Here is a 26120-nt window from a genome sequence, read left to right as displayed (position 1 = left end):
AAAGTCCACAATCTGTACATTGTTAGAGAGCGAGAGAGAGAGAGAGAGAGAGAGAGAGAGAGAGAGAGAGAGAGAGAGAGATTTGATAAGGAATCTGAAAAGTAAACAAATAATCGTTTCTGGCGTTCGTTATATTGTACCCCCCTCCCCCCCCGTATTTGCACTCGTTGCTTCCTTATCATTCATCCGTCCCAAAATATAATTCCTGTAATAGTTTGTTTGTAAAATTGAAATTATTATAAAAATATTTTATCTTTCGAGTGTAGTTTCATGGTTATTCTTATCAGATAGAATAATATCGTTGTCATATGTAATAGTTACTCCTTCGCGTTACGCAATTGCGTAAAAAACAGTTCCAGTATCTCGGACAAGATTCACGTATATTTCTCGAGATAAAGAAAATCCGTATAGTTCCCGGTCCGTGGAAACACTGTAAATACTAGGATAAAAAATATTGTATAAAGGAGAAGTTGACTAAAATTTCAACTGAAGGTAAAAAAAATCAAAAATAACTTAAAATATGAGATGATGAACGGGTAGGATCAAGATTCAACCAATTATAATTAATTAATATTCGACGATCCTTATTAGAGGTGCATCATATTTATTTGGAGTATGAACATGTTTAAACATTAACACGTAGTTAATCACTATCCCAACACAAATAGTAACAAGGAGTAAACGAAGGTTACAGACCGCTGGGTGTTACCGCTACAAAGTAGGGTAGGGTGCCGTACTTGGCTACACTACTCCACGATAGAACACACGATGAGACAGTCTCCGCATTGGTATTGCAGTTACGCTTATCGACACAGGCAGCAGCACCGGTTTGCTGTTTTCATACGTATAAAGTGCACGGGAAGCCATACCTGACTGGCTTATGGGAGAGCTGACTGGCTTTCGGGCGGGTGACTGCCACACCGAGTAAATTACCAGCGCACTGACTGCCAAACCGGGTGGGCACAAAAGTATATATATATATATAAGTCTATATATATATATATATATATATATAAGTCTATATACAGGGTAAGTTTCTACTGACCGTGTTAACTTCGCCAGTGGGTTCTACTCACTAAAAGGAACACAAAAGTTCCTATAAACCCATGTCCGATTTTCGACCGTTTGGCTGTTTTGGGGGATTTTGTGTTTTTCTTATTTTATTAGACTTTGCTCCACAATTTATGTAATAAAAACCTAACCAATTACTTTAGAGAGTTATAGTTAAAATCATTTGGAAAGAACATTAAATTTGCTATAAATCAAAGGTTTCATTCAACAATTATACCATTACATAGTCCACGTTATAACCAAAATAAAGTAAAAATGTCATTAAATTAATTAATTACGATAATTTTCATGGGCCTCCTTTGATACATAAACCTGCATTTATGCAATGTTGAAATGCATAAAAAACTTGGCATTTTAATAATCTTTCAAATGATATGTTATTCAATACTATTATTGATATAAACCAGTGAGAAATTAATAATAAACTACAATAAAACACGGTTTACAGATTTTGTTTTTGCACAGTTTTACTGTTAATAATAATTACTGTATACTCCATGATGTATTTTATTGAACTATCTGATAAAATTTGTACATTATTTTAACTTTTAAATATTTATTAAAATTATATGAATTAATAAAATGTATAAACTCAAGGTTTTTCACATTTTCAAAGATGTAGTGTGTTTGATTCTTAAATGCTGTGTAATTAGTTTTACCTTGTGCTTGATTAAGTCAGCTTTTATTGATTTGTTTGATAGCTAGATAACTCAGCTGCTTGAACATACCTTGTTGAGTAATTTTTTGCTGTTTTAACTTTCCAAGTCAATTAAGAGTTTTTCAACATTTATTAAAATATGGAGCCTTTTACCAATCAAGATTATGCCAACATGATGAATACAGTAATTATTATTAACAGTAAAACTGTGCAAAAACAAAATCTGTAAACCGTGTTTTATTGTAGTTTATTATTAATTTCTCACTGGTTTATATCAATAATAGTATTGAATAACATATCATTTGAAAGATTATTAAAATGCCAAGTTTTTTATGCATTTCAACATTGCATAAATGCAGGTTTATGTATCAAAGGAGGCCCATGAAAATTATCGTAATTAATTAATTTAATGACATTTTTACTTTATTTTGGTTATAACGTGGACTATGTAATGGTATAATTGTTGAATGAAACCTTTGATTTATAGCAAATTTAATGTTTTTTCCAATGATTTTAACTATAACTCTCTAAAGTAATTGGTTAAGTTTTTATTACATAAATTGTGGAGCAAAGTCTAATAAAATAAGAAAAACACAAAATCCCCCAAAACAGCCAAACGGTCGAAAATCAGACATGGGTCTATAGGAACTTTTTTGTTCCTTTTAGTGAGTAGAACCCACTGGCGAAGTTAACACGGTCAGTAGAAACTCACCCTGTATATATATATATATATACATATATAAAAATTTGAACGAATGGTGTTTTTGGCCTCTGGGGACATCAAAATGAAAAAGTAAATCGGTCCAGGGTCTAGGTCTTACCGTGCCACCTACGGTAATAGCTACTTCCCTATAGGGAAATTCGCTAACAGATGGTTATATTAAAATTTTGCACCAAATCAAAACATAACCAAAAAACGTTGGACATAATGGAGACTATAAGACGTTGACCAGGACGGCAAATAGCAGGAGGCCGACGAACTTTAACTGGTAGACGCGAACGAAATCACACGAATTACAAATTGTCTATTGTCGGTGATAGCCAAATGCAGCAAGCACACTTCCGTGTTGGGTTTAAGTGTGCTCTCCAACAGTTGCCTGAAGATTTCACATTCAATTTAGGACTGTTGGATAATCGCTGCATAATATGTTGATTTTGGAAGACAAGGAGGCGGGCAGGACTAAATCGGAAACAGAAGAGAAGATATATTAGATGAGTGGCAAATGTGTTGGGAGCAGAGTGTTTTATGTTAACGTTTTAAAGGTAAACGTTCGGATGTATGCCTAACATCAGAAAGAGACTGGAACAAGATTGGGAGATGGTCCATTATAAAACGCAGTTTGTCACAGGACATGGAAAATGTCTAGACGATTTTGTGCAGATTTCACGTGGTGGAAGAGGAAGTATGTAGATGTGGAGAAATAAAAACCACGAGTCACATATTTATAAATTGTTGACTTCAGGAGACAAATAAGAGAGAACAGGAATAAGTCTTGGATAAGAGAGGTCTAGAGATGAAAAAATAAAAGATGATGAGTGACAAGGAAACAATTGAGACGTTTAGAGAAGTAGCTACAAAGGGAAATAGAAAAAACCAGGGATCCATACAGGCATACAAATTTAAAAAAAGAAACAAACAAAAACTAAAAAAGAAAAGGAATGAAATCTTGCCCATGAAGGGGAGAGGAAAGGTTAGAGCGAATCTCAATGATCCCTATCGCTCAGAGCGGTATGGGGAAGGGAGTCGTGCTGTTAGGCTTTTGGACACATAATGTCTGGAAACCTAATGGAGCTATGAGTAAGGCTGTAGAAAACACTATTTACAATAAATGTTGATTATATAGATCTGTTATGTACATCTTGAGTATTTTTATAATCTTTGAGTAGAATAATTTTAAAATATCAGAAATTATGACTGTTATTCGTTTTAAATTAACGCCTGTAATACTTAGCAATTGCTCGAATTCGAGCAACAGGTACACTAGTTAAAACTTAAAGAGAAGTATAAATTGCTTGGTTTGAATACCTCAAGGGCAAGACTAGTGTGGATGAAATGAAAAGTCTAGCTTCCAAGTATCTAACAAATCAATTAAAAAAAGCATCGTCCAAAAAAAGCTTTTTTGGTTTGAGAATAGAGTACTGAGAAAAATATATGGATCAAATCAAGATATTGTAACAAAAGTTGGAGAATGTGAAGGAACAGAGAACTAAAAAAAAAATATATTAACATCCAAGTTAAGTGGCGCTGATTTAAATAAAGGCTAATGTGGGCAGGCCAAGTTTGGAAGAGATAAGATATTTAAATCTTTAGATTGTATTCCATTGAGTACCACAAGGTAGACACCATCTTGGGAAGAACAATAATGAGGTAGAAAGACCAAACGATATTGAAAGACATCTCCAGGCTTGGTGTCGGGGAATTTTAGATGAGGTTAAAAAAACCTCTCATTTGCTACCATAGCCAGATGCCATTTTCATTAGGCTAACAATCAACTGTTGGTAAGATACCACTGGTGATTGTTGTGTGTTGATTGTAAAAACAAAGGGTTGATGTTTGATAGAAACAAGACCAGCATTTGAACCGTTCCTCTATAAAAACATTTAAAAATTCTGAACCTACTGTTCTAAATAAAAAAAGTGTTAACCGAATACTTGATCTCTGTGCGTAGGACAGGTCCACAGCCAATATAAACTAGTTTTATGGTACTAATAACAACACTAAACAACTTTAACAAGACCAACACTGTTACAGCTGCTGCCCCTGCTGTTAGTGATGGTCCGGTGGATGTCAGTCGTCTAGATATCAGGGTTGGTAAGATACTGCACGCCCAGGTACATCCTGATGCTGATGGTCTCTACATAGAGCAGATTGATGTCGGTGATGAGATATCTCGCACTGTTGTAAGTATCATTTGATAAAATCATCTTGTAGTGATTGGTGTATGACCTCGTTTAATCTTCTCGTTGTGTTTCTTGGTGTCGATTCCCTGATCAAAGTAACAAGTATACAAACTTTTCTCGTTTATAGTGATTGACTTCTGTTTCCTAAATAAGTTTATTGTTAACGTAACCAGTGAATAGTCATTGACATTGATCGGTTTGATGAGTGCAGTCAAACTCTGGGACCTCCATCTCTAGAAACTATTTCACAGTTGTCAGCTATGTTGTGGAGATAATTTTAATCTATCTGTAAAACTGGATACCAACATTCTTGTACTCACCTTCAATTCCAAATTTTACAGGTTAAATCCCAAATGTGGTTGATTCTTCACCCAGATTTCATTTGTCTTTGTGATATCATCAAATTTCTTTGTTTGATAGTAACCTGATCAGGAGTTAGATCCTTAACTAGTGATGGGGTCAGTACTTCACGTCAAATCTCGGTTCCACCGGTTCTTGGCAAAAGAACCGGAACCGAGAACCAATGTTGAAAAGTCGGTACCGGTACCTTCGGTACCAACAATGCTGGGATATTACCTATATTGCTGCGATCGCAAGACAACGATGACGTTTCCGTGGCCGCAGGAGATGATTTTGGTTACCCCGATCACGGATGACGACGATGACGTTACCCCGATCCCAGGAGACGACGATGACGTATACATGGCCGCAAGAGATGCTCATGATTTTGCCCTGATCGCAGGAGACGATGATGACGTCTACACGATGACTGCGAGGGTCAATGTTTACACGGCCGCGGAAGATGATTTCGCCACGATCGCGGATGATGACGATGACATTACCACAATCGTGGACGACGATGAAGACGTTTCCGCGACTGCGGGAGTTCATGATGTTGTCTAGACAACCGCGGGAGATGTTCATTATTTTGCAGCGATCACGGGACGATGATGACGTCTACACGATGACGTTTCCGGGACTGCGGGAATAAATTATATGTTTTTTTTTTTTTGTACAAATAAGTTTTATTTTCTTAATCCCTTAAGTGTTGTACCAACCTAATACTAATGCAAAATACTTTTCAATTGAAATACTTATGGTTTTTTTTTTTTGTTTAGGCTATAAATAAAAAATCAAGTACCGTAGCCTATCTTTAAAAACTAACATAAGGTACCAATGGTACCGGAATCGAGAACCGAGAATCGATTTTGGCTAGGAACCGGTACTGGTACCGACTTTGAAAAAGAGGTACCGACCATCACTATCTTTAACTTAAAAAAAATGTAAAAATGCCTGCGGTTAAAGTTAAAAAAAATTACACAAAATTAAATTGAAACTGTACACTGTTTAACTGTTGTTTTGTCATATCAAAACTATGTACAAGTAGGTATTGGGGGGAAGGATACATTGAATCGAGAAGAAAAGGAAGTCCATAGCTTGTTTAAGATTTAATTTACAATTTCTCAATAAATCAAGTTCTTGCTGAATCATTTAACTCTGTCAGCTAGTTTATGACTCATATTACTGCCTATTGTGGTAGGTGAGCGGACTTGTGAAGCATGTTCCACTGAACGAGCTAGACCAGCGGATGGTGGTGGTGTTGTGTAACTTGAAGCCTCAGAAGATGCGAGGCATCGTGTCCGAGGCAATGGTTCTCTGCGCCAGCACGCCACAGACAGTGGAACTACTCATTCCTCCCGCAGACGCTAAAGCAGGTGACAACATCACTGTGCCTGGTTACCCCCGCAACCCGGATCTTCCGTTCATGAACCCCAAGAAGAAGATTTTTGAAAAAGTCGCAGAAGATTTGAAAGTTAACAGCAACAAGCAGGCTTGCTACAAGGAGGTGCCTTGGGAAGTGGAAGGCAAAGGAGGATACATAACAGTACAGGCAATGTCTGGTTGCCACATTAAATAACCTTTATGTAAATATAGAATTGTTATTTACAATGTTTTACATTTTCATTGGTACCTGGAGATTTATGATAAACTTTAGGGTTATTTGGTAAAGGCACATAACATTTGACTATAAATTAGTAAAATTGGCATTATTGCTATAAATGTGTAAAGAAGTCAGACGAGCTTGACTTAACAAGGAACTGGGTTTGAAATAAACTCACCTCATTTAATTTGTTTCAAATGATGACATTTTCTGATGTTAGTAAGGTCATAGACTACGAATATGCCTACAATAGACTAATCAAAGTATATTTTTTGGATTTAAATAACCCAACTTTATGTGCTTTAGCATTACAGTCATTATAAAGACATTAATATTTGACATTATACAAAAAGGAAAAATAGGTGGAAAAAGCTCGGGTCAGGTTGATTTTCTAACTCAAATCTCAATTTAAGCTTTTTTAGGCCAAGCTTCACTAGACTTGCAAATCGAACCTTTTATATACCTCTTTTGGCTGTACATTTTTATAATTTCCTAAAAAAGATATCTTTTCTGGTTAACTCTATTTAGTTTCTCAGAATATAAACTATTAGGGGGGTTAGGCATTGGTAATGATGAATTCTTGTGGTAACAATAAAAACGTGAATCTGAAATCTACTCTTCCATGTATAATTTAATTGATAAATTAACGGTAATTTAATGTTAAAATCTGGTTGTGTTTAAAGCTTATCGGCTTAAAGCAATACAGTACCATATTTGGGAGGTACTACAGGAAACTTATAACAGTTTCAAACTGAAGTAGCTTAGCTTGTTACGTGTGGTGGCTGTTCACCACACTAAAATAGAATAAAATAATATTTATGTATTCAAAGAAATATAAACTTAACAATCTCCAAGTCTTTATCTGAGTTCACTGATCAAATAAATCCGTTTTATCTTTTTAACTTTCAGAGTTATTAGATGTGTTGTAAGTCTAGTATCAACTTATCTTGTCTGAAAAGTCACAGTTTCCACATTCAAGATGTAACACAAGCTAAGTTCATTCAAAGATTTTTTTTAAGAAGTTAGTAGTGATGAATGTGTTTGTTGATGACCGTTTAGTATCAAAGAAAAGTTGGAAATCTCTGAGCCAATCATGATGGATGGGAGTAAAGACGTGGAAGGTAAATAGTTTTTAATTTAGCTTGATTGAAAATATTACTGTAATTTTTACTTTTAAACTATTGCTATATTAAGAATATTAAAACTAGTTTAAAAAAAGTTATCTCAAAATTGTAAGAATAGGCCCTAATTAATTTGATAGTGAGGAATCAGTGAATAACCAAGTTTTATTTGACTTAAAGACCAAAGATGCGTGAAAGATTGTGAAAATACAGAAGAGAATACTGTAATGTGGTTTTCAAATGTATTGTAAAAAAATAGCTATAGGCCTACACCCTCTATTGATTATTGTGGTAAAACTCAAATTGTTATCAATGCTTATTTTAAAGAAGATCTTTTGCTTGTGAATTTGCAATCAGCTATCAAACAAAACTAATAACTTAATCATAATGTAAACATGGAAAATATATATATCGAGGGCCAAAAGTTTAACTCTGTTAAAAGTAAAACAAACAATTTTAAACTGAAACAAATGGAGCAGATGACACATTCTCAATATATATATAAAAAAAAAAAAACTTAATTGATTGACGTTTGTTCCCTTAGAAGAAGGTTTATAGAAAAACTAATATTTTTTGGGGAATCTCTCATCAAGACCTTTTATTCTAGCTTGCGGTTGGTTAGTGTGTGGCTTACGGGTTTCTCTTATTGTGATCCTCACTAGCTTCAACTTTAAACTGATAACTATAGTGTAAACTAACATTTAACACGACTTAAAGCTTGTAAAGAAAATAGATCAAGTTCAAGAAAACTATGTTACAGTGTTTATAATATTGGCCTATTGACTTGCAGGTCACTCGCAAGACAAATCTGAAGCTAAAGACAACACTTCTACACAGGTATGTGAAGAGAAAGCTGAAGACAATTCCGGTACCATCTTGAGTGATCCAGCAACTGCTGAAAATGGAGAAATCTCCGAAGAAAAAAAATCACTGGTTGAAAATGACATTCCAGACGATCCATTTTTGAAACCTCCGGATGACTTACAAGCCAGGATCGAAGCGTTGATTGACAAGCGTTTAGCTGAATCCCAAAAAAGGGAACAAGACTTGAGAGAAAACAAAAAAACAGCTTATGAGTTTTCATCTGAGAAAGTTTTTAGAGGTAAATTTCTCGAGCCGATTCATGATGAACACGGGGACATTATAGGTTACAAAAACCCTCTTCACATCGGACACCTTGATCTCAAAGTGGGCCAAGTACTCATGGTCGGGCGTCACCCAAAACCATCCAAGGGACGTCGTTACGTCGAAACTATCAGCATTAATCCAAATGTCAAACTATCTAATGATTTTATGGGATCTTTGGAAGACGTACAAAAAATAAAGGAAGAAAGAAGATTGGTTGTAGTAAGTTGAGAATCATTGTGTAGTTATAAAAATTGACTCCTTAGTTTAATGTTACAGCAGAGTCTCGATCTCTCCATAGTTTTCTGACGTTCCATAGTCTCGATTTCTCCATGGTTTTCTGACACTCCCTTCGGACGACCGAGTACTGTAAATTTGAGTGCAATTTCCATGTGGTATGACTGTACACACTTCAGGCCAATTTTACCCTCACAATTGTCCTGAAACTCAGTTGTATCCGGGACTGAACTGAGGACAACCGGCCTCTGACAATCATGTGGTGACAATCGGCAAAGACAACTGTCACACCAACCGGCATCGTGTAAACCTGACTTAAGGGAGTAATGCTAAATCTATGGTTTAACTTACCCCCCAAAAAGTTTTTTTAGAGCTCTTAAAAGATTGTGGATTTGGTTTTAAATATTTTTGACGTAAAACTCTCTGGCTAACTTTTATTTAGAAAATTGAGTTAGATTAAAGAACCATTGACTATAAAAATACTAGTCAATGATAAAACTCAAGCGTTCAAACTGTTCATAATCTACGATTATATAATAATGGGTACAAAAATGGTGGAAAATAAAAGGGAGAAATCTGTGTTAAGGATATAATATTGATTACTGGCAATTAAAAATATGTAGGCTAACCATTTTAATATCGTTAGGTTTACAACTTATTAATTGTTTCAGGAAAGTGGCCTCAGTAAACGATACAGCTCACTAGATTTGGAAAATCTAAAAATAGTTGTTTTATGCAATCCCAAACCTTTTACAAGCAGGGGAGTCGAGTCAAAAGTTGTTGTACTTTGTGCAAAGAAGGGGGATGAAATAGAACTTCTCCAGGCACCCAGAAAAGCACAACTTGGAAGTTCGATCCATGTAAAAGGGTATGCGAAAAACCCACAAAAGCCTTATGTTGTGAACGCAAATGGACTTATTGAAAATGACTTATGGGTAAATAAAGACAAACAAGTGGTCTTTAAAGACAAGCCTTTACAAGTTGAAGGTACTGAAGGATACATTACCACACGTACTTTGAGTGATTGCAGTGTGTCTAATGTGATGGGGTACGACTTTATCTAGTGAGAACATGTTTTGTACAATATCTTGAGATACGTTTGGCGAAACTGTTCAGGTAATTTGCATTACAAATTTTATTAATACTATAAGTGTTTGTGCATACAATACAGGTAAAATTACAACATCAAAATCTAAAATGCCACTGCAGCAAAATGTGAATTTTTTAGGTATAACTGTCAATGAAAATCTTAACTGGAAATCACAAGTTGTTAATTTGATTAAACGATTAAACCGCTGTATTTTCTCTCTTCGTGCAATCAGACAAGCTGTTGACTTGAAGACTCAGCTTATAGTTTATCATGCTTATTTTTCTTCAATAATGACATATGGTATTCTGAAACTCATGCCACTCCAACAAAATATTCAAACTTCAACAAAAAGCAATTAGAATTATTGGGCGAGTTCCTCGTAGAACTCCTTGTAAAAGTCTTTTTCAAACATTTTCGGTTTTAACATTTTATGATCACTATATTTTAGAAATTTCAAATTGGGTTGAAGGCAATCTCTCCTCATTCATGAACCAACCCATTCATTCCCACCACACTAGATTTAAGAGTTATATTAAGCCTGAAACCCATAGATTAGAGAAATTTCATTTATCTCCCCAATATATAGGCCCACAAGTTTACAATAAGTTACCACTCCGCATAAAAAATATTGATAGTAAAACACAGTTCAGATCCACCCTGAAGACCTGGTTAAAAACAAAAAAATTTTTTTCTATAGAATGTTATTTAAATATGGACGTTAAGTTAGATTAATAATTTAGTAAGACATTTTTGTTATTTCTTAGTTTTAGTATATCCTGTATATGACTTTATGTCCTGTCAAAAAATGATGTAATGACATGTAGTAAATAAATAAATAAATAAATAAAAAATATTTGAATATTTTAGCTTGACTATTCCGTGGCAATAGCAATGACATTGAACGTTTAATATTTTGAGATGAAAAGTGTCCATGCTTAAGAAGGTCAATTTTGATGGGAATCTTTTTCATAAATATACCTTTATTCACAATCCTTTCCTTTTAACTTTTAATGGAAGTGATCTATAAACCTTAAATAGTATATTAAAGGTCTTAAGTTTATTTTCCTGGGTCACACTCGATTTTAATGTTACTTTTAAATGATTGTTCAAAGGGAAAAATAAACACTCAATTGAATAATAAATAACATCCAACATACTGTATTATATAATATTTAATGTGACACATACTAAAATATATTACAAACAAGTTTGTACAGCTACAGCGAACATATTCTGGTTCTATGAAAAAGAATAAATGATTCATCCCCCATAGTTAAATAATGGCTAGTGATTTTGCAATAGTGCAGCATTGATGGATAAAATATGTTATGAAATTTTTCCCAAACACATAGTTTATCCAACTACCTGTCAGCCCGTCTAATTGTCCGTTCACACAATTTTGGGGCTTTTAATGGGAAGGTTTCTTTGGTGAGGCTCTAAAATTTTCTTCCAATGATGTCAAATGTGGCACCGCACACAGGAATCCGTCCGTTTGCTTGAGTTCGAGGACGGATTTTTTGAAACTTCTATAAATCGTACTGCGGACATTCCTGCTGCGCATGCGCAAAAAGGTTTTTCAACGTCAATTATCTGCATTGCGCCCCTTGCTGCGCTGTGGTTTTTTTACTAGGGGGTCCAGCCAACCTGGAAATTGGGAATTGTTGGTAAATTTTGATGACCGGAAAAAATCTGTGAATTTTGTAAACCACAGGGAAATCCAGAATAGTAGCAAAAAATCCTGCCAAAAACCACTGATTTTCCTTGTTTTGCGTAGTTGAAAATCGGGATCGCAGGGGAGACGATCACGACCATTTCCACAATCATGGTAAAACATTACGAAGTTATCCCCGATCGCAAAAATAATAGCAAGTTTTGAGATTATAGCGAGGGCTGCTGTAATCGCCAGAAATCATCAAGTATATTGCCGTGATAACGCCAAACTTTAAAAAAATTTCATGTGAGATGCTTACAATGTTAATGTAAATCTGGCGATTTAGAGATTGCAAATAATGATCAGTAGAGATGTAAATTGATAAATTGATTGATGTATATTTTATTTTTACTTGGGCTCTCTCAGGCTGGTCAAAAATTCAAATGGACGCCATTCTGTAATGGGTTGAGATAGAGGCCTCTGGTTTTTGCTAATATTCTTTTTAACTAATGGCCTTTAAAACGATAGGGGTTGGCCGCTTGATAGGAGTTGTAAGCATCTTACATGATTGCACAAAAATGTTAGTGAAAGTTTGCCGTAATCACGGCAATATACTTGATGATTTCTGGCGATTGCGGCACTACCCGCTATCATCTCAAAACCGGTGACAATTTAAAAATACCCCCAAAAAGTACTTTACATTACCATAGTAACGTGTATCGAAGCTCGTTTAAATATATTTAGCCGTTCAAAAATTAACCAGGGGGGAGACTATAATGGGACACTCGGTATTTATTTAAACTGTCACTTATCAAATATTCATCAGTGTTAATTCATCATTAAATCATTTAATTCTTCTGTTATTCATCATTCAACAGTGTTTACCAAATGGAATAATCAACTAATCACGCAAATGTATCATGTCTGTAATACTTCAATGTGGTACTCCTAGGCAGCGCTCGATTTGTAAAAAATGATGAGATGCCGGAACTGTAACCTATTTAACATGATTAGGCCTATTGCCTATTTAGTATTTATGTATCTATTAAATTCAATATTTTTATCTTACCAAAAGAGAGGTACCGGAATTCCGTTACACCGCAAATCGAGCACTGCGCTTAGGTAATACTAATATTTACCGAAAATATAGAATCTTTTCTTGTGGGTGAAAAAACATACAAAATAGTTAAACACACAAGTAAACCAATCATCTTATACAACCGTTAGTGATGGTTTTTGACATAACATACCCTTTATCGTTTGGACCTTCTACGTATAACGGTGTGTCTCTATAAGTAGCGATTCTATCAGCATTAATTTTTAAGTCTGGCGAGACTGCTGAAAATATTTTCCTCTTCGGTATTCGCTTTGGTCGATCAAACCTGTGCAAAGCATATAATGGTTCATAGAGGTTGTCTCGGGTAAATCCCTCTATCTTGACGAATTCACCCGGCTCACTCTTGGATGGCCCCCGGAGAAGCTCTCGCTCACCTGGCTTGGCTGCTAGTAGCACCCGAGCTGTAGCAGTCACCCCTGCCTTGTTGATGGGGTTGATGTTACAAAGGGCAATGCACTTCTTGTACCGCAGATGTCTCATTTTGTAATATTTACACAGTTTCATCACCTGTGGAAAGTTAAAAGCTGTAATTGCAGAGTAGGTGAATCATTCTAACCTCCTTACACCTATAGGTATTTACTGCTTTAGTGGCATTTAAAAATATAAGTTTAAATGGCTTGAGTTTATTAGTAGACTAAACAAACAGCTATACTTAACTTCAAGTCAGAGTGAGGCAGAACCAGGGGTGAACCAGTCTACCGCACTAATAGTCTTATCCCTTGAGTCTATTATGCGTGCTTGGAGCTGCTCGTGCAGCCGGTGACCTGGCCGGTGAGTCATACTACTGGCTCCACTATCTCTGAACAATATTTTTTTCTTAAAGAAAATATTAAAATCTTATGGTATTAATGGATATATTTTAATCTCCTGATCATTTTGATACCAAATTTGAAGAAAATCGTGGAATTTTTAAAATTACTCTACACTGTACTTTGAATGTAACATTAACATTTAATTATACCAAAGTTTAGGTTTAGTTTGACAGTGTTATCATTTATTTGTTGCATATAATACTGAGAAAATAACCATCTACAGTTTTATGGTTGTATGATTACAAATGTATTTTTAGTTGCTATCTTGAAGCCAAAATTTTTATCATCCAGTTCTGAATCAAAGAAAACAAGTCATTAGAACATGAACATTTTGTATTTAAACTAACCAATTAACCAATATGCAAGCGGGTGTTATTTTGATGTTATTTTTTCCAATAAATTTGGCTACATGATCAAACGCAGAGCTGATGAAACCTAAACTTTGGTCTAATTAAATTTTAAGGTTACATTCAAAGTACAGTGTAGAGTAATTTTAAAAAATTCCACGATTCTCTTCAAAATACCAAAATGATCAGAAGATTAAAATATATCCATTTTATACCATCAGATTTTTATATTTTCTTCAAAAAAAATATTGCTCAGAGATAGTGGAGCCAGTAGTATGACTCACCGGCTGCCCGAGCAGCTCCAAGCGAGACGTAGGAATTGGCTAACTCAGGAACTCGCTAACTCGGTCGTGTGTCGGAACTGGCTAACTCTGGAACTGGCTAACCGTCTCAGTCAGGAATTGGCTAACTCCGGAACCCGCTAACTAGATTTTGTCTCGCGGCGGAATTCGCTAACTCTGGAAGTCGCTAACCCAGCCGCGCCCACTGCATGGAGCGTTGCCAACCTTGCACGACGAAATAATCGTACGCTGCCGTATTTCAAAATGTCAGTGTTAATGAAGATACAGTAAACCACCTTCCTTATCACTATAAAGCTTCCTTTATCACTGAGAGAGGTAGAATCATTTAAAAAGTTCCGGTTACACTTACTGTCTTACCTGTTAGACAATTGTTTTTACAGAATTGAGGATTTTTTATCAGTCTGATTGTAGTAAACATAACTTATTGATATTGATATAACTTATTTGTAAACTTTGCTAATAACCTAACTTATTTTATACTTGTTTTTCAATACTGTTCAATTTTATTCTTATTATGTTTATTTCTATATTTATTATTATGTTGCTTTTATTCTATACTAGTACACAATGTATATTTTGACAATTTACCTGCCTGCGTGCAGAAGCACTCCTTAGGCGTTATGTGATGTATTTTAATAAATAAATAAAAATTTTATTGTTTTTTGTCCCTCTTGCCGAGGATACGAGCCTGGAGAGTCCTAGAGGATTATACGGCCAGTGACCACCAGTACATCGTTTTTGATGTCCTGGATAGTCATCAGAGACAAGCTACCATGTCTCGGCAGGTGTCCGTTGGGTGGAACACCAAAAAGCTGGACGTGGCCAAATTCACCGAAGTCATACTACGGGGAGAGCCAGTGGAACCTGCTGCATCTGGCGTGGCTCACGCAGAGACATCAATTACATCATTGATGAGGCTGATAGTCTCGGCCTGCGATGAGTCAATGCCTTGCAGGAGTTCCCGGTGTGATAAGCGACCTGTGTACTGGTGGACAACCGAGATCGCAGAACTGTGACGGGCAGCATTGAGAGCCAGACGTCTTGCTACCAGGGCCAGAGAACCTGAAGATAGACGTCTTAAGTCTGATGCTTACAAGGTGGCTAGGAAGTCTCTTTGCCGGGCCATTACCGGAGCAAACGCAGTTGCTGGGAGAAATTAAGGGACGATGTCGATTCCGATCCGTGGGGCCTGGGTTACAAGATAGTAACCAAGAAGCTTGGCACCCGCTCTCCACCTTCCGTTATGGACGGGGCCTCTATGGAGAGGATTGTAAAGTCCCTTTTCCCGACTCGCACACTGCGCCCATTGCGGGAGTTCGGAAGGGTGGACTACGTACCGCTGTTCAGTCTCGAGGAGTTGGAGGCGGCCGTTCTATCCCTTTTCAATAAATCCACAAATCCTTAAAGCACGTACAATGCCTGTCTGGCCGAGGGGAAGTTTCCCTTCTGCTGGAAAACAGCTAGGCTTGTGCTCGTGGGGAAGGGAAAAGGAAACCCAGACCTACCTTCCTCTTACAGACCTCTCTGTATGTTGGACACTGCTGGGAAAGTCTTGGAAAAGTTGATCCGTTCCCGACTGAATTCAGCCGTGGTTGCTGCAGGAAATCTATCCCCTCGTCAGTACGGCTTCAGGAAGGGACGGTCAACGTTTGAAGCTATTGAGGAGGTAAAGCGAGCCGTAATGAGAGCTGAGGAGTTTAACAACTATTCTCGTCGGGTTGTGCTGCTTGTAACACTTGATGTGCGAAACGCATTTAATTCCACGAGGGGGTGCGATATGGTGGACGCACTGGAGAACACTTTCCATGTCCCGGCATACCTCATGCGCATGATAGAGGACTACCTCCGGTACCGCCTCATCATTTACGACACTACAGAAGGCTCCAGGACGATGGATGTAACTTCTGATGCTGCTCAAGGATCCATACTGGGCCCGGACCTCTGGAACGTCGCCTACGACAGCCTCTTGAGATCCGAGATGCCTGAGGAAACTGTCCTAGTTGGGTATGCAGATGACGTTGCGGCTTTAATAGCCGCACGTAGCATTGAGCTTGCCCAGCTGAAACTAAATCGAGTCATGCGCACCATTAACGCATGGATGGCAGAACATGGTCTCTCGCTCGCTCTGAGCAAAACTGAGATTGTGATTCTGACTAAAAAGAGGATTGACACCATCGTGCCTTTGATGGTGGGGAACGTTGAAGTCCAAACCACTCGTGCCGCAAAGTACCTTGGTGTCATGGTGGACAGCAAGCACAGCTGGCAAGACCAGATCACCCGTACGGCGGACAAGGCCGCTAAAATGGTTTCTTCCCTTGGTCGGTTAATGGCCAATGTCGGAGGTCCGCGGTCCAGCCGCAGAAGGCTGTTGATGTCTGCGATCCAGTCCGTGCTCCTGTACGGTGCGGAAGTCTGGGCAGACGCTCTCAATAAGGAGATATATAGGATGCGGCTCGCCCGAGTGCAGCGCCAGGCAACACTAAGGGTAACATCTGCCTATCGAACAGTGTCCGAACCCGCCGTCCTGGTGGTTGCTGGAGTCATCCCCATCAAACTTTTGGCGGCGGAGAGGAAGGCAATTTATCAGCTCCGTGGGGAGGACCAGGCAAGAATTGAGGAACACACCTGGACCTTCCAGCTGTGGCAGGAGAGCTGGGAACAGGAGACAAGGGGGCTCTGGACCAGGCGACTGATACAACAGGTCCAACCTTGGGTTGATCGGCGGTGCGGAGAGGTGAACTTCTACCTCACCCAATTTCTGACGGGTCACGGCTTTTTCCGGTCGTACTTGTTCAGGATGGGCAAAGCCGTGTCACCCGATTGCATATACTGCCCAGGCATTCCCGATGACGTGGAACACACTTTTTTCCACTGCCAGCATTGGGAAAGGCCCCGCCTAGAGGCTCAACAGTTCGTAGGACTGCTGTCGGTGGACACGGTCATACCGATGATGATGGAGGGTGAGGACAATTGGACCTGTGTGTCACTTTACATCCAGGGTGTTCTCCGCGCCAAGAAGCTTGACCTTGACCGGGATGCAGTGTAGGTCAAAAAAATAAATAATGCCAGAAATGGTGCGAGCCCATATATTTATTTTATCGGCTACGTTGCTCTTACTACTAATTATTCGTAGGATACGACATTATGGTACCGATACGATATAGGTACTACACTTTCGGCAACACTGGCCAAAAATCTTCGTGCTTGGCTCCCATTGGACGGCCCGCGAGGCTTATGATTGGGAGTTAGCGAGTTCCGCCGAGGGACCGAGTTAGCGACTTCCGTACGAGGACGGAACCCGCTAACCCGGCTCTAGAGCGGGTTAGCGGGTTCCGGAGTTAGCCAATTCCGAAACCGAACAAGTTAGCGAGTTCCTCTCATCGACCAAATTTGAAGATAGGGCGTTTAACATGGGGTTAGCGAGTTCCAGAGTTAGCCAATTCCGCGGACCCCTCCAAGCATGCACAATAGACTCGACTCAAGGGATAAGACTATTAGTGCGGTTGACTGATTCACCCCTGGTTCTGCCTCAGTCTGACTTGAAGTTTAGTATAAACTAGCTGTGTGCCCGTTCTACGCACGGGGATCTTACTGTAGTCAGTTATTGAAACCTTTTTATTAAGAACAGAATTTGGTTTGCATATTTTCAGATATGCTGGCAAAACTATTATACAGTATATAAACCTTCGCAAATACAGTATCTGACAGTTTCAAGCCAAAACAAATGCTTCGAAATTAAATGTAACCTGGGTCGTGTTGGTCCATATGTTAAATCCAATGATTAAACTAAAAAATGCTTTATAGATCTATGAGGCATAGCCCTAATGTAGGCCTATAATTGAAAGTTACCTTCCACAATGGTTAAAAGTATTTAAGGTACTACTTCAACCTCCCAATTTAACACTTTATTCGTGTTGACATTTTCATTATAAAGGTACTTTTGTCCTTTCCGTGAAACACTGAGAAATAAGGACATTAATGCTTTACTAACAGACATACACACAAAAATACAGAACTTAATTAGGGGGTTTGCTACGCTTTAAGCATAACAAAGTACTTGTAAAATTAGTATCTAAAATATTTTGTTAATGTCATCAAATTTCATCATAACAATGTATATTTGCTTGGACCGATGATGACCCGAAATGACGGCTTACTATATGAAATGAAGACGACTGGTCCAGGGTGGTCCAGCCACCCTGGTATAGATGATTGGTAATTTATAGTAAATATTACCAAAATAGGCCACGAACTATTGATACATAAACAACGTAAAGCGTTTAAACAATTCATTATGGTTAGCTGAATAAATGTTTTACTAAAGTGCGTTATCGTTTTCTTAGCATAATGTGATACAATAATGATCACTTATGCTAGTTGATCAATAATGATACAACTTAGCATAATATCTTAGAAGGAAATGTGACAAAAATCACACAACGTTGGGTTTTTGGACGTTTGTAATTTTATTTCTTAAGTAGGTAGGCCATGTATTCTAGGGAAAAGTACTGGTATCAAGGATCGTCGTCGAACAGTTTGTTATGAATAATTGGGTAGGCGTACGTACCCAAGAGCATGGCTGTATGGTCCAGCGATTGCATCACACGGTGAGTAGGTACTATTGACTATATATATATAGTCAATGGTAGGAACAGAAAATAACACATTAGAAAAGCGAGTTTAGCATCATCCGTAAACCTCTGTTACAATCAACCACTGCAGTTGTGATTTTTTACTTACCACTTTACACAACCGCCATTGAAGCACCGTGTCAATGAGTGGAAACCATATTTCTAAGCCATTGGCGACGATCATTATTAAATTTAAAGTTTCCCAGCCGTATACAACACTGATTCAAGGTCTTCTTTCTGGTTATCAAAACTCAAGAACAATTTATACACAAAGAATCTCTGGTTCCTGAACTGGATGATGCCTAGTTATTTAATTTCATTTACACGGTTACACTATTACACTATATTATTGCACTTTCGATTAATTAAATCCGTTATGTAAGAAAAACGTTTTTAATCACTTGGGATTTACATTCAAAACGTGATTGAAAAAGGTTGCGGTATTTGTAAACAACATTTGTAAACATATCAGTGACAGCTAGGAAAAATAATCTTGATCCGAACAGCTGTTCGTTATTTCATAGATGATTATGCAATAAAAATTGGACGAAAACTTGACATAAATCGCACAAAACTACATTTTTGAACGTTCGTAATATTATTTACAAAGTAGTGAGGCCATATTTTAATGGCTAAAGACAATCTCGCCAATCCAGTGAATACATTAAAATGACTTGGATCTTGATAGGTACTGTCGTTTTCCAGGAGAAGATAGTGTAAAATGCCATCTTGAGTGTTACAGACAAAGGGAAAGACAGACAGACAGAAATTGAGATAAGACTCGTTTCTGCTTATTTAATGTATAAGACGTAAAAATAACCTAAAAATATATAATTCTGAGCAATGTACAGACAAAACTAATTTTATTTATATAGATTAAACTTTAGGATGGCCTATTTATTGCAATTTAAAATACTTTGAAAATAACTGGGAAAACAATTTTTTACATCTAGTTGTTGTATTGGTCCCACATTACCTCAACAACATAAAATAACCATACACCGATATCAAGTCTAACGTTTAACACATTGAAACTATGGCTGTGACACAACAGCCAACAACAACAGACTCTTAAGAACAAAGTATCAGAATGCAATTTGTTATTGGCAGGCAATAAATGTTGCTGTTGTGTTACTGAGTAACAGCAATAATTTACAACTCTAGTGGGTGTGTCTGTGTTATTACTCACTGCCAGTCTAGTTATTCTCTCCCCAATATCAATCATAGCTATAAAGCAGGTCTCGTCCCAGTGGTGGTACAAGATATCACATATCTCTCCAACTCTCAGGTCCAGCCAGCTGATGTCTATTGGAGGTAACTCCTCATCTGAAATGTATTACACCTTACCTAATCAATAGGCCTACCTCTAATAGTTTAACCATCAATAATGGTTTGTAAAACAGATTATCAAGCAGTACTAGCAAACTGACACCCTCTATTAGCTTGTCAACAACCCTCTTTATGGGTAAGCGGTGGGAGTTACTATGACAACTATGGCGTCGTGTAATACAGCTTCTAGGTCACGAATTGTGGATATTTATAGGCATGCACTGTGGATGCGATACTCCCTGGTGTGGATTAACGTCCGCACTAGTGAGTACTACGACTATCCGCAGTACTATCCTGATAATTAGACCAATTAATTCCACTATAAATTGTAGGTCCTTTAATTGCCATTGGCTGTATGCATATTAATTAACAGCAGTGTCCAAGGAACATGTTGGGTTTAGTCACTAACAATGCGCCACTCATTCTAAACTCTTATTTGTGTTAAAATATGCACATAGTGGTGTCCCCATCTTAATTTATTGATTGACATTTTATAGGTTGTTAAGAGTCAAAAGGAACATAAAATACTAAATTTTATTTTTAATTAAAATGGTTTGGTCCGTTTTTGTAAAAATCCAATTTTTCATTATTTTATACAAAAATCATTAAAAAATAAAAGAATACCTCGAGATAGATGGATTAGAAAACACATTCCAAATTTCAACAAAATCAGATCACAGATGTAGTTTGTAGCTCTCTTCACATACACACAATTACATAACTTCAAAAATCACTTTTTTGGATTCAAAATGGACATTTCCACTCAAACTTAAAAAAAAAAATAGGAAAACAATACTTTATCCATGTATTAAGTGTACGGCAAGAAAGTAAAAATCTTGCTGTAACCAATTATGAACTCAATAATTATAATTAAAATTAAATTAATTCAGCCGAGATATATTGTTTCAGTAAACATATATAAAAGCTACCCAGCCTACAGCTTTCAAACACCCTTTACAGAACATTCTTTAATACTTATTTTAAAAATGTAAATAAACTCAATATTTCTCATTTCTATTTTTCATTGTGGCCAAAAATACACCAGCAAATTTATTATTCTGCACTACATTGTAATTGTATTATAAATATTGCTATGCTTGTACACACCTTTTGATATTTTATTATCTTCCGACATTTCATTTTCAATCCATGATCCTCAAACAATGTTTCACTTTAACTTGGAAAGTATTCCGTCAGCAAAGCAATATAAACAATATCAAGGCTGTGGGAAGACTTGTGTTTTCAAAAAGCTTGTATTCTATCACTGTATTATTGCTGTATAATGCTACTATAAATAATGTATGTGTAATGGCAACTAATGAATAATGATGTTACTACATAGTGTTTCTGATAGCTCTTTCTTATCTTTTACTTAACAGATATACAAAATTATCCAACAACAGTTTCTAGTTTAAATAATCTTTGCTTGAAACAAGATATATTATTTGGACCTTTTGAATTTAATGTATAACATACTTTGTTTGTAAACATGTACTTATAAAGATCGTGAGTTAGGATTTTTTTAATCCAGAGACGATTTTTTTCACATGAGTTTTTGTGAGAAAGTTGGTGTTTTAACCAGTTCATTTCATTCTAAACTCAAATTCATAATACAATTATATTGAGGAGAAGTTAAAAATTAAAAAGTCTATTCCTATTCATCTACTATGGCTCCTTCATGTGAGTAATTTTAAAGTTCAGTATTACACACATTTTTGGAGTTCAGATAGCAACAAATCTAAAAAATTGGGGTTTGGAGGAGGGTTGTGTTTGGATAGCTGAAGATTGTTTTAGGTAATCGGCCATTGACAGGAAGAATGAAACACAATATTTTAACTAATATTTAAATGTATTATTACAAGTTTATATTTATATTTTTTTGCTGTATTTTTGCCATTTTCATGGTTTGTCTATGTTGTAAACACTCATCTTCGATTTTGAGCACACACACAGTACATTGCGTGATGGCTTCTCGGCTCTCTTCAAGGGTGTTTGGTAAAAACTGTTATTTTTATTGGATAAGTTAATAAATTAAAAATTTGTGGTTGTAGAATGATTGTGACAAATAATGTAGGACTTGGTTGGGACTTGAATGTGGCATGTTTGTCAAATGTTGGTACAAACCTAGAGACTGAATTACAGGCCCCAAAAAAGGAAAATTTGTAATCATATCTTAAAAATATACTTAAAGAAGATAACCAGCCGTTCCCCTGCAAAATTTTGCGGTTCAATCAAAATAATAAAGCTCATAATAATAACAAACATTTTGAATTTTGAATTTTAAAGTTTTAAAATACCCACATCAAAAGTTAAAAAATCTCCTTATATGTTGACCGTTCTGTTGGTTCTTGGAAGGATTACAACCTTGTTATCTTTGAAATTCCTAGCTCTGGACAGAGCAACATATAGCTGGCCATGGCTAAACACTGGTTGTGGTATATAAAGCCTAACCCTGTCCAAAGTTTTTCCTTGAGCCTTATTTATTGTTATTGCAAAAGACAGGCAAATTTGAAACTGTCGCCTTCAAAATAAAAAAAAGGCAATGAAGTGTCTGAAGGAGACAAGTCCACTCTTGGCAGCAAAACATCATTAAAAAAAATAACATGGACCTTATGGGTTGTCATGCTGGTGACGAAATAACAACACAATATTAACAGGATATCAAAACAAATGTAGAAATTCCAATCACATGTTTTATTTACAGCGTAGGGTGAAAATAGAGAAGTCTGACATTACAAACTTTTCCAAGTTTTCAACCACTGGACGACCTCTAGTATTTTTAAAAGATAGGATTAAAATTTTATAAACATTTTAAAAAATGTAATAAACTTGAGTTTTGAAATAAAATTATATACTTAGACATAATTAAAGTTCATAATAATATGCCATTTTCTGACGGTAACAAATATTTACTTGTTGCAATTATTTGCACAAAACAATATCTTGTTTTCTTGCAGTCAAAGTTCCTGGTCCCATTGACTTCCGCAGATTTGACATCAGAATTGCTCGCATCCATCATATATTTCCAATGGAGAAGTTCATCGATGGCTGTACCAACAACATGCATAATATGCATTATTATAAAGGACCTGAAGACGACCTTGATATGGATATTAAACTAGTTGTGAGTTAAATTGTTTTTTTTTTCAATTCAGGAGAATAACGCTAAAATTGTTTAAGCTACTGCATTGACAAACAAGCTGCATAATCAATCGTTTTAAGTGGGTTTGGGAGTGTAAGAGTTATACACAGATGGGTTTCTGAACCAAACAGATTCTAATGGAAAACTAACATTTAATACACTATTTATACAAAAGAGGAGGAGTTAACCGTATTGGTAAGTATCTCTAAGCTTACTTTTACGCATTGTTGTGATCAAAAGAAAACCACAAGTGAGTTTACATTTACATTATTAAACAAGTAAGATTATAACGTACCCGTAATAACAGTGACACTCTCAAAATATGTTTTTTTCTCATTTCCACACTGATCTGTTAGAATAGATAAATGACGTGGCAAAGCACTATCCAGAAGATGCTCTCATTGACAAAATGGTGGTGATGCTCTGCAACTGCTTCGTAACTGAAATCGATCAGTTTAAGAACAGAGGAAAGTTTCTCTGTGCAGTTTCGGGAGATAAGGTAAAGGCAACTCGATATTACTTTGTAATCTTCTGGGTTCAAATTTTTGGGTTTCTTTTGGGTTTACATTTTGGATGAATGTAAATATATCAATTAAAGTCAGCTGTAAATATTTTAATTTGACAGTTTGTTCAAAGAGCAGAGGTTAAAGAGGTACAGGTTCTGCTCCCGAGAGATTCTAAAGTTTTATGATTATGAGAATGATAGCAACAACATGTGATTACAGTTAAATAGATTTGGTTATGTATTTATAAGCCATAAAATAGATTTTTAACATATTTACACATTAGAGACTAAAAAGTATAAAATAATGTAAAAATAAAAAAAAACTTTTTTGAACGCACTTAAAAGTAGAAAATAATGTATAAATATGTGAAGAGAATAAATAGTTTAAAGATTTAAAACGAAAAACGTGGGGTGAATGTAATAGATAATAATGATTCAATAGGTTAAGATAATTTTAAATTAGCTATTGCAAGCGCCCCACATCTTTCGTTTTAAATCATACAAGTATTTTTTCTCTTCACATATTTATAAATTATTTTCAACTTTTTAGTGAGTTTAAAAACGTGGTATTTAAAAAAATTAGTATTTATAAATTATTTAAACTTGGTTTGTTTCTTTTCAGTTTAGATAGGCATATGCTGCTGGAATAATAGTTTGCTTGCTTTCTGCTGCATAATAACAGCTTCCCTGTGTTTTTACTTTTTAATTACCTTTTTCAGGTAGAGTTGTTGCTACCCCCGCCTGGTGGATCAGAGGGGGATGAGGTGATAGTGGATGGTTTCCCCAGAGACCCTGATGAACCCTTCATGATGCCCCACGAGCATGCGTTCGAACTCGTCTCTCCGGACTTCAAGGTGGACTCCAGTGGTCAAGCTGTCTACAAAGACATCCCTCTCAAGGTGGAAGGGAAAGGGATCATTAAAGCAGAAACTCTTTATGACTGTCCAATCAAATTCCTCTGAATGCTTTTGTAATTTTCATCGAGGTTATCATTAAAAAAATTGGGAGCTTGAGAACATGGTTGATATATTTGTGACAAAATTTTGGAGTAAAAACCCAACAATATAATTAGATCATTTCCTAATTAATTTTTGCTGTGGTACAGTCTAAGTAATAAATATTTGCACTAAATTTCAACTAGCTAAGTTACAAGTGGTTGTAAAAACAAATAAATATTTAATATATTAGAGTTTTGGATAAACAATGAATCTAGTCAGTGTGGTTACCAAATCAACTTTCACAGTTAACTTTTTCTGTGTATAGTGAAGGTAATAGCTTTGTAAGTTTCCTATGCAAGAGACTTGGTGGTAAATGTTAGTCGTAAAATAGTAATACTACGGTAGTTTTCTTTAAAAGTAAAACACCTATACTCTTGTCTGTAAATATTTCATAGCAAACAAAATAATGTTTTTTTAGATTACCACTAAACAATGTTAAAACCTTACAAACATTACGATTAAATGTAGTCCTAGCAGAGTGAATTGAAATGAAGACAATTTTTACTTTTGACTTTATGAAAAGGATTATTATTAATTTATTTTCTAAACAAATTTCTGATGATGGATAATTTCCCTCTCTTGAAATATTTTATGACTATTGGTATTGCTAATTAACCGTATACATAACAGACTTTCCATGTAGGCTAATGTAAAACTTTGAAGAAAATAGATGAAGTATAGGACCATCTCACTAGAGGGTTCTAAAAGGTTCTAGTGCTAGACATTCCATCCAAATGTTAAATTTGTAGCCAGATTTTTTATCAAAATCGTCGTAGTTGATGTGAGCCACCACCTACAGATTGCGCTGATCTAAATTACTAAATTCTGTCAAATACACAATCCTTTTTACCAAGTCAAACTTAGGGAATGACTTATGGTGAGCCATAGCAACAGATATGACCCATCAACCTGGTCAGCAACAAAAAATAAGGTATACAATAGAATTTTAGACACTAGCGCATTCTATGACTGGCTTATACAACTGCGTTTTTTTGTAATAAAAAATTGGCTACAGCTTGTCCATATAGATGGGAAGTCTACTTTAGTATCCAATAGTCAATTTTGAAAGGTCATTAGTTGGTAGACCATCAACAGATTGCACCACGGTTTTTGGCTTCAAATTTTTACATTACACTAGAAG

General features: G+C 36.2%; 3 protein-coding genes across 7 annotated transcripts in view; 2 read left to right on the top strand and 1 right to left on the bottom strand.

The window, feature by feature from the left end:
* The window catches only part of LOC128993361 (aminoacyl tRNA synthase complex-interacting multifunctional protein 1-like), a 60502-nt gene extending 53920 nt beyond the window's left edge, over positions 1-6582 (top strand). For all 3 annotated transcript variants that reach the window (XM_054417212.1, XM_054417211.1, XM_054417210.1), the window contains 2 exons: positions 4482-4630; positions 6171-6582. In XM_054417212.1, coding sequence (XP_054273187.1) covers positions 4482-4630; positions 6171-6548 — 527 coding nt within the window. In that variant the 3' untranslated portion in view covers positions 6549-6582. The remainder of the gene's footprint in view (positions 1-4481; positions 4631-6170) is intronic.
* A 927-nt stretch (positions 6583-7509) lies between these two features.
* On the top strand, positions 7510-24991 carry LOC128992028 (aminoacyl tRNA synthase complex-interacting multifunctional protein 1-like). Of its 3 annotated transcripts, XM_054415374.1 has the most exons (6): positions 7510-7693; positions 8484-9040; positions 9727-10171; positions 23292-23458; positions 23838-23975; positions 24701-24991. In XM_054415374.1, the coding sequence occupies exons 4-6, from the start codon at positions 23363-23365 to the stop codon at positions 24941-24943; spliced, it is 477 nt and encodes a 158-aa protein (XP_054271349.1). In that variant the 5' UTR covers positions 7510-7693; positions 8484-9040; positions 9727-10171; positions 23292-23362; the 3' UTR covers positions 24944-24991. The 3 variants fall into 3 exon arrangements, 2 of the variants coding, with proteins under 2 accessions (XP_054271349.1, XP_054271348.1); XR_008490686.1 differs by lacking the exon at positions 24701-24991 and having other exon boundaries at positions 23833-23968; XM_054415373.1 differs by lacking the exons at positions 7510-7693; positions 8484-9040; positions 9727-10171 and adding an exon at positions 21869-22014.
* On the bottom strand, positions 13004-20245 carry LOC128991650 (aminoacyl tRNA synthase complex-interacting multifunctional protein 1-like). Its single transcript, XM_054414728.1, has 2 exons — positions 20195-20245; positions 13004-13420 (listed from the first exon to the last, which is right to left on the bottom strand). Exons 1-2 carry the CDS (start codon positions 20228-20230, stop codon positions 13004-13006), a joined length of 453 nt encoding a protein of 150 aa, XP_054270703.1. The 5' UTR covers positions 20231-20245.
* Positions 24992-26120: the final 1129 nt, after the last annotated feature.

This window comes from Macrosteles quadrilineatus, unplaced genomic scaffold (assembly GCF_028750875.1).
Source record: "Macrosteles quadrilineatus isolate MER2022 unplaced genomic scaffold, UCM_ALF_1.0 Scaffold_4__1_contigs__length_99947679, whole genome shotgun sequence".
NCBI lineage: Eukaryota > Metazoa > Arthropoda > Insecta > Hemiptera > Cicadellidae > Macrosteles > Macrosteles quadrilineatus.
The sequence above is the reverse complement of the archived record's forward strand: the minus strand, read 5'-3'. Positions and strand labels throughout refer to the sequence as shown.

Coding starts and splice junctions, on each gene's coding strand:
- LOC128992028 (XM_054415373.1), top strand. Junction 23,459..23,837: donor ATATGGATATTAAACTAGTT/GTGAGTTAAATT, acceptor CTGTTAGAATAG/ATAAATGACGTGGCAAAGCA. Junction 23,976..24,700: donor GTGCAGTTTCGGGAGATAAG/GTAAAGGCAACT, acceptor TACCTTTTTCAG/GTAGAGTTGTTGCTACCCCC.
- LOC128991650 (XM_054414728.1), bottom strand. CDS start 20,230: ATGATTGATATTGGGGAGAGAATAACTAGACTGGCA. Junction 13,421..20,194: donor AGAGAATAACTAGACTGGCA/GTGAGTAATAAC, acceptor AACTTTCCACAG/GTGATGAAACTGTGTAAATA.